Genomic DNA, 14,627 nt, shown 5'->3' on the forward strand with positions numbered 1-14,627 from the left:
GGTTCCCTCTAAATTTTGTTCTGTGATATCCTGATATAATCTTCCAGGGGGTACTTGTCTAACAAATCCCTTCAAAAGAGGCATGAAATACTAACACGCAACAGCAAAACACAAACACAAAAACACGCCTCTGACTACCACGTACTTTAAGTGGCAGGCTAGTGTCTCATTTCCAACACCTCAATCTCAGAGATAATTTCTCTGGAAAGACACCTTTGCATCCTCATGACTGGACAAAGACAGGATGGCAAGGTAGTAAATGTCAGCTTATACCAATTCATCCACCAGTTACAGTTTTTTGAATTTCCCAGCACATAACTCCAAACAAATATCTACCCTGGCCAGCGTTTCTCAAAGTGCAGGCCACAGACCACCCACATCAGCATCACAGGGGTAACTTGTTCTAAGCATTGTTTCCCAGGCTTCATCTCAGGTCTACTGATGCAAAGCTTTTGGGACTAGGCCCCAGGAATATGTATTTTTAAAAGCACCTGAAGTGATTCCAACACATACCTGAATTTGAGAACCACCAAGCTAAGCTTTAGTATAAGATTAACTGAAGGTTAATATAGAGAATTCTGTGGAAGACTTCAAGTATTGAGAACTGGGAGTCCTGGTGGCACAGTGGATAAAGTGTTTGGCTGCTAACCAAAAGGTCGTTAGTTCAAACCCACTAGCCGCTCCATGTGAGAAAGATGTGGCAGTCTACTTCTGTAAAGATTACAGCCTTGGAAACTCTATGGGGCAGCTCTACTCGTCCTACAGGGTTGCTATGAGTCGGCATCGACTCAACAGCAATGGGTTTGGTTTTTGGTTTGGTACTGAGAACTGGTTTGCGCTTATCTATGGCAGTAGCTTTTGAGCATTTTGACCACAACCCATACAAAGGACTATATTATACATCATGACCCAGTACACACACATACACACACACACACACACACACACACAGAGAAATAAAAGTTTCATGAAACAATACATATCCTTGCTTGTGATGTACTCTGATTTTTCTATCCTATTTCAATTTTTTCTTTTTATAAACAACGGGCATGACCCACTAAAGTGATTTCACAACCCACTAATGAATCATAAAGTGCAGTTTCCAACACACTGATCTATGACAATCAACTGAAATACAATGCTCAACTCAGTAAGCATAAGCCTAGGAGACAAGAGTATGTGTGTGTGTAAAATACTGCACACTAGTTATTAAACTAGATTTTTTGGATGTTCTTAAAATATATGCATTTAACTGAATTTAGAATAGTTTAATCATAATACTGATCTCCAAATAGAAGACACTTATAAATAGAATAAGATTTCAAAACTTCTCACCTTCAACTAACTATATGGCTTTTGAGAAGGGGCACATGGGAGTGAAAATTTCATACAGTGTTAAATTCTAGAACTTAGTAAATGAGATTCAGATCCTCGCTCTCCCAAGTGCCAAATATGACACCCTGAATAACAGTCTCTCTAAACCAGTTTCCTCAGCTAAAAAGTGGGAATAACCACAGCATCTCCCTCATAAGGTTGCTGTGAATGTTTAATAATTAATATAAATAACAATTTTTATTATTCAAAGATAAGATACCTTGCAATAAAAGTTTTACCATTCAGGGAATGATTTTAAAAAAAGATATTTAAATGAAGCCTCATACAGACATTTACATACAGACTTCTAAGTGTACAAATTTACTATATACCTGGTGTATTATCCTTCCCTTAATGATCAAATATTGAACATTCTCTGTGTAAGGCACTGTGCATAGTACTAGAGTTTCAAAGAGGCATAAGATATAGTCCCATTTATTAAGCAGTTTATAATCTAGTTGCAAAGTTAGGACAATAGAAAAAAAATGTAGATAGCCAAATCATATGCCAAAACAAAAACAAAAAAACCAAAAACCCATTGCTGTCGAGTCGATTCCGACTTATAGCGACCCTATAGGACAGGGCAGAACTACCCCGTAGAGTTTCCAAGGAGTGCCTGGTGGATTCCAACTGCTGACCTTTTGGTTAGCAGCCATGGCTCTTAACCACTATGCCACCAGGGTTTCCAGTCATATGCCAAGTGCTATAAGAGGTGTATAAGAGGTGCTGATGGCGAATGCAATCAGAGTTCAGAGAGGAGAGAGCTAGGACAGTCAGGACAAGCTCCAGAAGGGGGGTGGCACTTAGAAGGGGATGGAAGGGTGAGAAGGTTTAGTAAGCTGAAAGGAGGATGATGGAAATTCTAAGTACAGGAAAATAATAAGAGGGAAGACCAAAGGGGTAAACTATGCCCTGACAATCACAAAGAGTATTAACAATTTGGCTTCATGGGCTGCAGTAAGTCATAAAGACAAGACTGGAAGCATTGGTGGTTCGTGGTAGAATTCTCACGTTCTAGCAGGAGGGAGACCCAGGTTCGATTCCCAGTCGATGCACTCCACGCACAGCGACCACCTGTCTGTCATGAGGCTTGTGTGTTGCTATGATGCTGAAAAGGTTTCAGTGGAGCTTCCAGATTATAATGGACTAGGAAGAAGGCCTGGCATCTACTCCTGAAAATCAGCCAATGAAAACTCTACAGACCATAATGGTCTGATCTGCAACAGATTATGGGGATGGCACAGGACTAGGCAGCATTTTGTTCCATTTTGCGTAGGGTACTCATGATTTGAGAGCCAACTCAATGGCAGCAAACAAGAAGAAGAAAGAACCAGTTTGAGTGCCAGGCTAAGGCAATGGGTGATACAGGGAGACTCATCTGGAAGGTGGAGTGGCTGTATGACAGTATGAAGTCAACTCAGGCTGGCAGCAGCAGTGGGGGCATTCCTGCAAGACCCATTGGGACCAAAGAGGCAGGATGTGTCCCAAAGCATCGGTGACAACAACACTACAGGTAGCAGACATTTATAGAATGAGGAATCAGCACAGAAAATGGGGTTCAAATTAATTTTGCTGAAGTTTACGTAGCAATGATTGGTTCGGTCTCCAGCGCCATGTCCTCTGTCGTGGGGTAGGTTAATCTGGAAGTTTTCTAAATTTTAGGTAAAATATTCCTGCCACTCAAATGTTTCTACTTTTGTTGCTCAGATTCTATGCATTCTTTGCTCACCAAGCAACCTTCTGATCGAGAATTCAGCTGGCCAAGTAATTTGATACCAAGAAGAGTACCTTGATAAGAGTACTTAGACATGGCAGTGACCAGAAGGGCTTTTTCCCATTGCAATGTCTAAATTGGCCTTCCGTTTATTAATCAGACTCATGTCAATTTAGTTATATGTGTCTATTAGCAAATATCTGGTCATCCTTTGATGTGCTGGGGAGGCCCCATACCAGGCTCAGTAGGATAGAGGTTCTCAATCCTGGCTGCATTCTAGAGTCACCGAGACAGCCACAGCCAAAGCCATTGCCAACAAGTCGATTCCAACTTATAGCGACTGCCCCAGAGGGTTTCCAAGGCTATAAATCTTTACAGAAGCAGACTGCCAAATCTTTCTTCCTTGGAGTGGCTGGTGGGTTCAAACTGCAGCCTCTCGGTTCACAGCTGAGTGCTTTAACCACTGAGGCACAAAGGCTCCTCAGTAGCTACTGTAAAATACTTCAGAATGGGGCAGCTGGCTGCAATCAAGGCCTCTATGGACAGCCCCTGAGATGGACCACCACCTTCCCATAAGATAATTTTCAATATCCTTGCCGCATGTTAGAATCATCTGGGAAACTTTAAAAAAACAAAATTTGTGCCCAGGGATGGATACTTCCAGAGATGCTGAAAACTACCTACTGGGCAAAAAAAAAAAAAAAAAACAGAGGATATCAATTCTAATAATTCATGCTCGTTGTTCCCAGGCAGAGATGAGAAAGAGGTTGTAATGCCCTGGAGTGGAGGGGTTTTTATTTCACTTACATTCAGAATATTGAGTTATTTCACTCTATTTGATCTCTTTGAGACGAGGGCCATAGCCTTAAGTTGTTATTAGTGCTAAACTGTTAACTCCTTACGGCTTTAGGGGTCAGCAAACTTTTTTGTAAAGGCCCAGATAGTAAAATAGTTGAGGCTTTGCAAGTTGCTCATGGTCACAACTCCACAACTCCACAGCTGTAGGTCAAAAGCAGCATAAACAGTATGTGAACGAATGGGCATGGCTGTGTTCCAATGAAACGTCATTGACAAAAAACGTGGCAGGCAAAATCTGGCCAGTGGGTTGTAGTTGGGCAACCCCAGCTTTAGAATGCTTGAGTAATTATAATTAGCATCTGATCTTGTGCCCAAGGTTGGTGTTACTAATACAAAATTAGTAGCAAAGCATGAAAATAAACACAAAATACATACTCAGTCTTGGAATCTTGTCCTTCAACTGTCATCTTACCATTTACCAGAAACTCTAAACAAGAGTGCTCTGCTGATATTTAAACCATATGGACCTATTCAGAGTATTTCTGCCCCTGTTTAATACTAACTTGTGAAGGAAATAAATGTCCACCTGATTCTTGAACTGGAGTCCTGCAAACCTCAGTGATAAACCTGAGGGGGCATGGAGTGTCACCTGGTTTCCGTCCTGGTAGAAAGTGCATGCAATTAAGTTTTTGAAGTTTTGGGGTTTTTTTGATAGAAAAAGAAAAAGCCATCTATGCTTCTTTTGAATACATGTATTGCTCCATGCAACTGATCAATTTGGTATAAATATATACAACCCTAGCTCTAAAGTTTTTGGTTAAATCATTTCTGTTCAACTAAGTAGGTTTATTTAAGGATCCTGCCCCAGCCATCACTTCTGGCTTCCCCATAATCTCTCAAAATACATAATGAATAAAGCGTAAAGGGATGAGACCACTTGCTAAGTGGATAAGATCCGAACACGGGTATAACTCTTATCCTTACAATTTGTGGCTGAGACAGCACTCATTACACAGCTGCGCCCTCCCCTAATTCCCACTCTGCAACGTAACAAGCCAAAGTCTGTGGTGCTAAGAGTGATTACGCCCAGTCCTGCAGAAGCCCCAAACCGCCCACGCTCCCACCCTGGCTGCTCAGGGAGTTTATCTCAACTGCCAAAGTCATCACCCTGCACAATGAGGACCAGTGTCAGGCGGGTGGTCTCCTGGGAAAGAAGGGGACCTACACGTGGCCAGCAACCAATCAATCTCCCAGTCCCCCCCCCCCCCCCACAAAGTGTTAAGGAAAATATAACTAAGCAAAAGCTTCAATCGTGAATGTGGACTTCTGGGCTCAGTTACCGTGACTCCTGATTACGGATCCATGCCATACTCACTTGGAAGTATTTTCAAGTATTCCTTTGACCTCATTCATTTGTTCTTTCCCAAAATAAACAACGGTGAGATGAATTCGCCCGTCCTGTTGGATACACATCTCCCTAGAAAACAAAACACAAGCATGTCTGTTCCTATTTGCACACTAACAGGCAAGGACAAACAAATAATTTTTTCATCAAGTGCAAACAGGTTTTACAGTAAACTCAGTGATAGCTAAGACAGCAGAGCTGGGGCTTAGAGACGTTTCTAGTTGGCTGCCATGGTTGCCTATATTTATACTTATCAGGAAAACACTGAAATTTAAATGTACATATCTGGTAAGTCAAAACTCAGATGCAAGGGGCTACAGATCCAATCTGCCACATATACATGTAAATATACAAATACACATATATCTACATATGCAAACACATACACACGTAAAGTGAATGTGGTACCTTTCATATAATTTGTGTGTGTGTGTATATATATAACGTGTTATGTAAATGTACACATACATGTATGTGTATATGTGTGTATAAAATTTCAAGGATAGTTTTCTGAAGCAAGTTAATGGAAAGATTCTACTGGGTAGGATGACATTTTGAGATATTCTGCCTGTTCCTCCATTTTGTTCCTTTTGTCTCTGTGTTGGCGTTTTTCCTTAACACCTAGACAACACTTCACGTCATAGTTTTCCAGGAATCTCAGAGCTCTATTTGCAGAGGCCAATTGCTTGAATGCTTTTTATAATGACATCAAAAAGGAGAGATTGCTTTGCTGAAGTTGCTGGGAGAAATCCAAAGAAATAGAAGACATGGTTCCTGTCCTTAGAAAACATTATTTGAGAAATAAAATGAGCTCAAATAAAATAATCAGATACTCCATGGCACATATTAAAATGATATGGAAGTCAGAAAACATGGCAATCCCTGTGGGCTGGAACGGTTGGGGTCTTGAAGGATGGACAGGGTTTAGAATGGTACAGAGAAGGAAGAAAAGAATTCTAGGTGGGAGGATTATCAGAGAAGATAATATTGACCCCGGGCAAGAAACACACAGGGTTCATCCTGTTAACATGCTCGGTTCTGAGATTTCTGTGTCTCTCCCGTGGGAGGAAGGTAAGAGCTGCTTTGGGAACCCAGGCAAGATGGTGGAATTCCTAGAAGCAGACAAGGGACAAGGAATAGAGACCTGGGAAGTGACAACATGCTTCAAAACTGAGAGCTCACTCATAGCTGTAGTCCCTACAGGCTGAATTGCTACCTACCGACGGCAGAGCTCTCTTTACATAAAGGATCCCTTTTTCAAACTCTCCAGATAATGCTTTAACTTCCTTTGCCAGGGTAGAACAAAAGCACACACACAGAGCCAAAGATTGGAGAAACTGTGCTTTGAAACTATGCACAGTTGGAAAAAATCCATCCCAGAATCTGGAGAGGGTCACCGACTGAGCCTAAATGAAAAGAATTCCTCCTATTTTTCTAGGAACATCTTTGCTGTATCCCTCTCTGGTATTCTAAAATCTATTCAAAGCACTTCCTGTTTTCAAGAAATACAAGAGACAGGCATTAGGCCTTTATTCTTCATTGACTCAGCGAGGCTTCCCAAAAAGACAAAGCAGAATTTGTTCTGAAGTCCACCTCCAAGCTCCCATTCTGTTTATCCATTCCTTCCTTCATTCGTCCAAGAAACATATGTTGACAACATACAATGTACCAATATTCTACCAGGGGACCTTAAAAAATGAGTAAGACATTTCTGCCTTTCAGAAGTTCTCTGTCTGCTGTCCATAACTAAAACTATGTATCATTTGATAAAGGAATGCTCTCAGAGTATGCACACAGCAGTACCGGAGCGCCATGCTGCCTGTTCGAAGAGTCTCAGGGGTATTTTTAAATACAGTTCTCACTAGACTCCATCCCCTGGAGAGAAACGTGTTAGGAAGAGCGTGTGTGTGAGTGACTACACACACGAGTATGTTTGGGTTTTAGGGACAGGTTAAAAAAATAAAGGGAAAAGGATCAGAAAGGAGGAAAAAATTATATTTACTGAAGACTCAGGCTCCTGGCTTTGTGCTATTAATTATTTATACCTGGAAACACACTGCCTGGGTTCCTTGGGTTGAATTAAGTGTCCCTGATAGCTCATCCCTATAAACACCATGTTGGTGTCTTACATAAAACTGTTGGAAATGAATCTTAGGGAGCTCCTACTTCCTAAGACCCCTTTAGGGAAGCTCTTCATCTTTCCATGGTTGTTTTGCAATAAATCCCCAATTCCCTCCTGGTCATTTTCCCACCTTAACCTGGAAGCCTGAAAATTCTGTATTTCTCAAAAGCTTTGTCTTTTTAGGACTTTTTAATTTTCCTGAAATCAACAGTTTCTTCTTCCCCGGGACACTGCAGCACCTAATACAGCGACTAATGAAGATAAATGTTTTCAGTCAGAAAACGTGTATCATAGTCACTGACACACCTATATTTCTATTTCCCAAGAGTCCAAACCACTTCATGGTCTCTGAGCTCTGTTATTAATCTGTACAACTGCACCGTGGACAGTGGTAAGTGATCCCACCACACCCTTAGTGTATAGATGAGTTCTGGTGACCTGCCTAAGCTATGGAGTCACCTAGGCATGCAATCCAGGTCTCCTAAGAACCAGCCTGGTATTCGTCTATCCCTAGGTCACCTTTGCAGGATGAAGGTGTAGCTATGTAATATGACAGCTTTGGTCTGACTGTCTAGGACTCCACCACAAAGCTTAGTGGTTTGTATGGCCAGGGCGAGGGTAGAAGTTGCAACATAACTCCGAACGTCAAATGTCTGTGGGATGAATTGTTGAACTTGATTTCACAACGGGACTCAGATATGACTGAGGAGAGCTGGTGGGCAGGTTGACCAGAGGTCTGCTAGGAGGAGGAGTCCAATAATAGCTTCATGGCTGAGACTCAGCATAAAACAATTCCCAGAAGGCGGAGATCAATCACACACCTGCGTTCCCACCTTGCCATCATTTCTGACACCAGCCACCCATGCAGCACACTCTTGTCTCTGACCCTAGCCACCTGAAGCTAGGCAGATCTCAGAGGTTAAGAGGACACCGTGCATGGGTTCATTAAATTCTCTGGAATGACTCACAGAAGTCATAGAAGATAACTATACTTATGACTACCGGTTTTATTATAGTAAAAAGATATAAATCAGGATCAGCATAAGGAAGAGATGCATGGTGAGGTCCAGGAAGGTTCCCCATGTGGAGCTGCCATGTATCAGAAAAGACACTTCATATTCCCTTCACTGACTAGGAAGCTCTCCAAGCCTTAGTGTTTCGGGCTTTTATTGGCCAGTCCCACATGATAGGTTAAATCAAGCCTCCTATGTGGTCTGGAAGTCCCAGGCCAAGGCACCCCAATAACTCCAAGGGTTATTTCTTTGGAACCAAGGACAAAGGCCACGTTATTTTGGGTAAAGCTCCTTAGGGAGAGAACTCATCCTAAGGTAGGGTTTCTCAACCTTGGCACTATTGACATATTGGACCAGAAAATTCTTTATTGTGGGAGGAGCTGTCCTGTATATTGTACGATTTTTAGCAGTATCCCTGGCCTCTACTCACTAGATGTGCTCCCCCAGTTGTGATAATAAAAAAAAAAAGCCTCCAGGCATTGCCAGAAGTCCTAGGGGGTGCGGAGGAACACAGAATTGCCCCCAGTTGAGAACCACTGGCTTATGGAAGAATTAGCCTTAGAAACAACACCTGATTCATCAGAGGGGTGGTGTGATTGTAAAAACCAGGCACATCACTAGGATTTGTCCTGTTCTTCAAGCAGCTCTTGAGGACTCATGTGTGAGTCCCAGGGAGAGACAGAGTTGCAAGAAAGAACTGAAAAGGTTTTTTTTACAGAGAACAAAATTATGAGAGGTGTTGAGAGCTCAAGCCAGGGCTTCTGGGGAATTAATGTAACAGTGGGTGGCACAGTAGAAGGTATCATAGCATCGGTAGCAGCTCAGTGGCACTGATGAGTGCCAACAACACTAGCCGTGGTCCAAAGCAGAGAGACTGCTTCATGCAGCTGATGCCTGGCCAGGTGCTGGAGGCTGATCTCATATTTGAGCATGTGTGAGACATCCTGGGGACACCTAGGAGGACTGCAAGGGGTTTAGGAAGTTTGAGGTTTTACCATAGTAGGTGAGAGTGGCAGCAGAGAAACTATGTTTACTGCAGTTAGTGCTGCCTGTCTTTACACCTCAAACTGAGCGACCTAGGGAAACATGATTCAACGGCAAACACTCATTGAGCACCTTCCTTGCCCAACACATTATTCTTGTTGGAGTAAGATGTACAAAGTATAATCATGTCTGGTCCCTGTAGGGAAACCCTGGTGGCGTAGTGGTTAAGTGCTACGGTTGCTAACCAAAGGGTCGACAGTTCGAATCCACCAGGCGCTCCTTGGAAACTCTATGGGGCAGTTCTACTCCATCCTACAGGGTCGCTATGAGTCGGAATCAACTCGATGGCACTGGGTTTGGTTTTTTTTTTTTTGTGGTCCCTGTAGGGGGACCAACCACCCAGGCTCTCCTGAGACTCTGCTGATTTTAGCACTGAAAGTCCCACATCCCAGGAAACTCCACCATTCTGGGCAAACCGGGAACACTTGCCTCCCTACCTGCCTCCGGGACCTTTGCAGAGAACAGACAGCTGAACAGCTGCAATATGAAGCAGGACAGAATAACTGTAATAACAGAGACACAGGGGGTGCAGAGGAGAGAATGGCTTATTTCTAATGGGGCATGAGGTGGGGAGGGGTATCAAAGATGAGGGAGCTTCTCAGCTGAGTCTTGATAGGTAAGTAAACGCCACACAGGTGGAGGAGAGAAAAGACCTTCATAGCTGAGAAATGGCACAGAGGTTAAGGAAATCGCATCACTTGTTATTTTCTAAGACAATTTTCTACTGAAATATATCTGGCATGAAAAGAAAACCCACTTAGACTTTACGTGTCCCTATTTAAATGAAGGGATACATAACAGCCTAGCAATCCTCAAAATGTGCCTTAAGGTCTGCTATAACAAAAGGAAGAAAATTGCTCAGCCACAAAGGGTTTGGAAACAAGGACTAGGCACTACCCTGCAGTGGGAACAGAGAGGGATTAGGGACGTTTGGAAATGGCTTTAAAAGAATAATAGTCTTCTTTTGGTTTGGTGTTTCTCTTTCTCTTCTCCCCAAGATGAAGAAATACAAAATTCCTCAATCCCATTATTTTTTTTGCAGGGGGAAGTCTGATGAGTGTTAAGAAATCAGAGTGGATTTTGACTCACAACCAAGCTACTGGGGATCTACTTTCCCGGTTGGCTACTTCAGAACGGAAAATGAGGTCATTTCCAGATAACCATTTTCTACTCTTCAAGAGATGTTCCTGTATAATCAGTAGGTCAAATGGAAAAAGAAACAATTTCTATTAGGTCCAAAAGGGAAATCTCTATCCAAATAAGGTGAACGATAGAGATTAGTGTTTCTGAAACATGTTAACTATAAAGCTTTTTTGGTGTAACACTGGTGTATGAATAAAGAAATGGCTCATGGGAGAAAAGAGGGGGCTTGGGTAAGGTGAGAGGATGAGTCTATGAAAAATACATGATTTTCCTTTTGAGAAACACAAAGAAAACCAGCAATCTATCACAATTCCACATTTGATGGCCTGAAGCCTTTTTGTTACCTATACCATGAGCCTAGCCATATGTTGAAGGCTCGTTTCAATTTCAGATTATACAGTCATTACTTAAAAAAAAAATCAGAAATTTCCAGAACCATTTGCCCTAGGCCAAAAAGAGATAAAAGAGAATTGCTCAAGAAAACTCAAATAAAGGATTTCTCTGATACTGCATTAAAATATAATCAATGTCTTGAGACAAATGAGAGAAGAGTCAGGAGCAGGAAAGAAGAACATTAAAAAAAATCCAGCAAAATCTGAGCAGGATCATAACAACATGAAAAAGAGTTTTCAGTCCAGCTGGAAGTAGTCAAAATAAAAATTAAGTATACTTGAAATGAATTGAGAGAGAGTTCTCAGTCCGGCTGGAAGTAGTCAAAATAAAAATCAAGTCTATTTGAAATGAATTAAGGGGGATTAAAAAAAAAAAAAAAACTGTAAAGAATAGTTTCCATAAAAACTAATTCTTCTGGGAGAGGCCTGGAAATAAAGACCCAAAGAAAACCTACAGCATTTTTATTATGTGGCTCTTCCTACTATCACAAAGTATAAAATGAAATAATAGATGAGTTAAAAATCTATAACTTGGGCACTAAGGGAAACTAAGCAGCCAAAAAGCAAATGTGAGAATGGCTTCAAAGGCAAAATGAGGTGAATAAAGAAAAAAAAAAAGAAGAAGAAGAAAAGCATGTAAGTTTAAGCTAACACACTACTGGGCAAAGGGGAAACAGATAAAAAATGGAACATTCGAAGCAAATTCTCCTGGGTGCCACAAGGTCATTGAAGTAGTGCCCTCTCAATTCCTGGCCGCAGGTGAAGGAGTCCTAAGGATGGAATTCAGGGGGACCCTAGGGAGGCACATGGAGCATTGACGACAGCGGGGAAAGCATGTGGAGCCTGTGAGGCTCTACAAATGCACCAGGATGATGACAGCAAATGAAAAAGAACCTATAGAGCAAAAAGCCCTCTGATCTCCAAGGCCAGAAATGGAGTCATGGAGTGTAGGAGCCACAAAGCGGCTCTATAGACCAAAGTGGGAGCTATAAAGTAGTCTGTACTGGGTAATGTGGACTGAGGGGGATGGCAGGGTAACTATTCCTACTCAGGGAGATGACAATACTGAAGCTTTAACTTCACGTTTCTTTGGTAAATCCTAGGAATATCATTCATTTGGTGTCCATTGTCTCTAATAGAAAGGTCATAAGGATCTAGTGCTAGGAAAAAGCTTTTTCACCCAACACATGGCAGGCTTCTTTTCATTATATACTGAGGGCTGAAGTAAGCTCATCTCTATTTTTCCTTTTTTCCTGTCTTCTGGGAAGTTCAGACCTGGCTGTTTTGATCGGTTGATATATCTGTCCCCTTTCCCACATTGTTACTGAGTCCTTGTTCATTTACCTCTTTAAAAATGGTTTTATTAAGTTTGTATCTTTTGCAAACACAAATAATTTTTACGGTTGGTTGAGATAATCATAATAACAATGAGATACAACAGAAAAGACAGTAAGTATCTCTGTATTCCATGCACCTTGGGATCACTTTTGTCAGCAGGGCCAACCCCAAGCACAGCTGAGAAGTGCGACAACTTGGTCTTTGGTTCCTTGCATATCGCACCCCATGCACAGCCATCATCCCAGGTGAGCCATTTCCTGGGGACTTAGCCTCCCCTAGGTAGGAGCTGCTTTGTGTCTCTGACCAGTCCTACTCTCTTGAGAATTTCAGGTTCCATATCTATTTCTTTTGTCCAACAAGACAATTTGTTCTATTTCTTAGTCATTTGAGGTTCCTTCTTTAAAAAAATTTTCCTTCTTTAGGTGAGGGAAAATGCATTGGAATGTTCCATAGAAGCAAGGATGGCAAAACTTTGTCTTGCTTACTTTGGACATGTCATCAGGAAAGACCAATTGCTAGAAAAGGACAGCATGATTGGTAAAGTAGAAGGTTAGCGAAAACAAAGAAAACCCTCATTGAGCTGGACTGACACAATAGCCCCAACAATGGGCTCCGACATATCAAAGATCAGGGAGCTGGTACGGTACTGGGCAGTGTTTCATTCTGTTATATGTGGCAACTTGAAGGCAACTAACAACAAATTATCAGATTAATGCTTAACTGTAAAAACATAAAACTACCTGTAACAATCAGTGTCAGAGCTACAAGGGGACCTATCTGGGCCAATAGATGAGGATACGAAAGCCTAGATATATGAAGTTGACTTCTAAAAGATTCCTCAGCCAACTGATGTCAGTGAAAATTTTACATTTTAAAGGAGATGCGTTGGAAAGATAAGGTTTTAAATAAATTAATCAGAAATAGTGATAATGGCAAAAACCATGTTTCAAAAGTAGTGGAAAACAGTAAAAATCTTGCCACCAATGAAAGGGACACAGTCTACTGCCATAAACTTCACAAAAAGGAGGCCAAGGAAAGAAATGGAAGATTTTATTTTAGCCTCATGTGGCTCCCAGCTACCTCCAGAAATGGAGCTAGAGGGTGAGGCCACATAAAAGAAGCAGACTGAGGTGGTGAAGAGATGGCCCAGAGGAACGTCTGGGGAAGACCATAGGAGCTCCAATTTCCCACCTCAGGAAGGGTGCAGGCAGAGGGAAGAGCCACAGCAGAATATTCTGGTCTCTCCACATTGTGAGGAGAATATAGAAGGAAGGCAGAATTATCCTAACTACACAGCATAAACTAACCCTAACAACAACAAAAATTTGGATTTTACATAACCAGAAAAAAAAAATCTATCGTTTAGTCAAGATCTTTGTCAGAGCAGGAAGAACAGAAAGGATGAGAAACACTGAAAGCCCCCAGATGAAGTATTTTAGATGTATCCCCTACCTCTTCATCCCCCATCAAACCATTAAATACAGGGCCAAACTTTTATCTTCCCCTCCCCCACCTTTTTGATTTGTAGGAGTGGAACTGCTGAAGACAATAGGTGAGTGAGACAGGAGAAGTAAACAAATGGGATTGTTTCTCTCTGATTTTCCTAGACTTGGCCCTTAACTGAGGGCTCATTCTGAGGTCGAAATACATCTGCCCCTCAGGAAAAGGACTTACCTCAAACTGGGCTGAGTCAGTCTGGCACAACCCATACACACCAGGCTCAAAGAGCCACAAGCACTGGGAACTTCCAACAAAGGCTGTAAAAACCCCCAGCAGCAAGCTCTTTCTTTCCTCCACCGATTTGCTCAGCCTATGAAAAGTGGATTGAACAATACTCTGCCTCAAAATATAGCTAGAAGTGGAACGCAAACAATTAAGATGAGGAGGTAGCCAAGGAGAATTCACCCATACTATGTTAGAGCAAATGTAAAGTCTGGGTAGCCCTCTGCATGTCATGCAGAAATAAGATGAAAAGAAACATCATAGCAACCTCAAAAAACACATCTAAGAATAACAACAAAATTAAAAGGAAAAAAGAGATTTAAAAAGGGAGAGAATTAAGAAAGGAATAGCACTTGAAGAAAAAATGAAAAATCCAGCCTGAAAGAAAATATAACTGAAACAGAAGAAAATTTCTAACAAGTGTCACATACTTTCTTAATAAAAACATGAATTCAATAAAAGAAAGCTGAGAGAGGAAATAATAAAAAAATAAGATTAAGAGACACACTGTGTGTACAGAGAACAAAGTGATAGCCAAAGTAACACTATTACAGAAGTGTGT

The 14,627-nt window shown here is 41.6% G+C and overlaps 1 protein-coding gene across 15 annotated transcripts in view; it reads right to left on the minus strand.

Moving 5' to 3' along the window:
- Positions 1–14,627, minus strand: part of CSGALNACT1 (chondroitin sulfate N-acetylgalactosaminyltransferase 1) — a 390,272-nt gene that overhangs the window by 33,992 nt on the left and 341,653 nt on the right. For all 15 annotated transcript variants that reach the window (XM_064272743.1, XM_064272750.1, XM_064272751.1 and 12 more), the window contains one exon: positions 5,262–5,363. In XM_064272743.1, coding sequence (XP_064128813.1) covers positions 5,262–5,363 — 102 coding nt within the window. The remainder of the gene's footprint in view (positions 1–5,261; positions 5,364–14,627) is intronic.

The sequence above is a fragment of the Loxodonta africana genome, chromosome 19, assembly GCF_030014295.1.
Source record: "Loxodonta africana isolate mLoxAfr1 chromosome 19, mLoxAfr1.hap2, whole genome shotgun sequence".
Classification (NCBI taxonomy): Eukaryota; Metazoa; Chordata; class Mammalia; order Proboscidea; family Elephantidae; genus Loxodonta; species Loxodonta africana.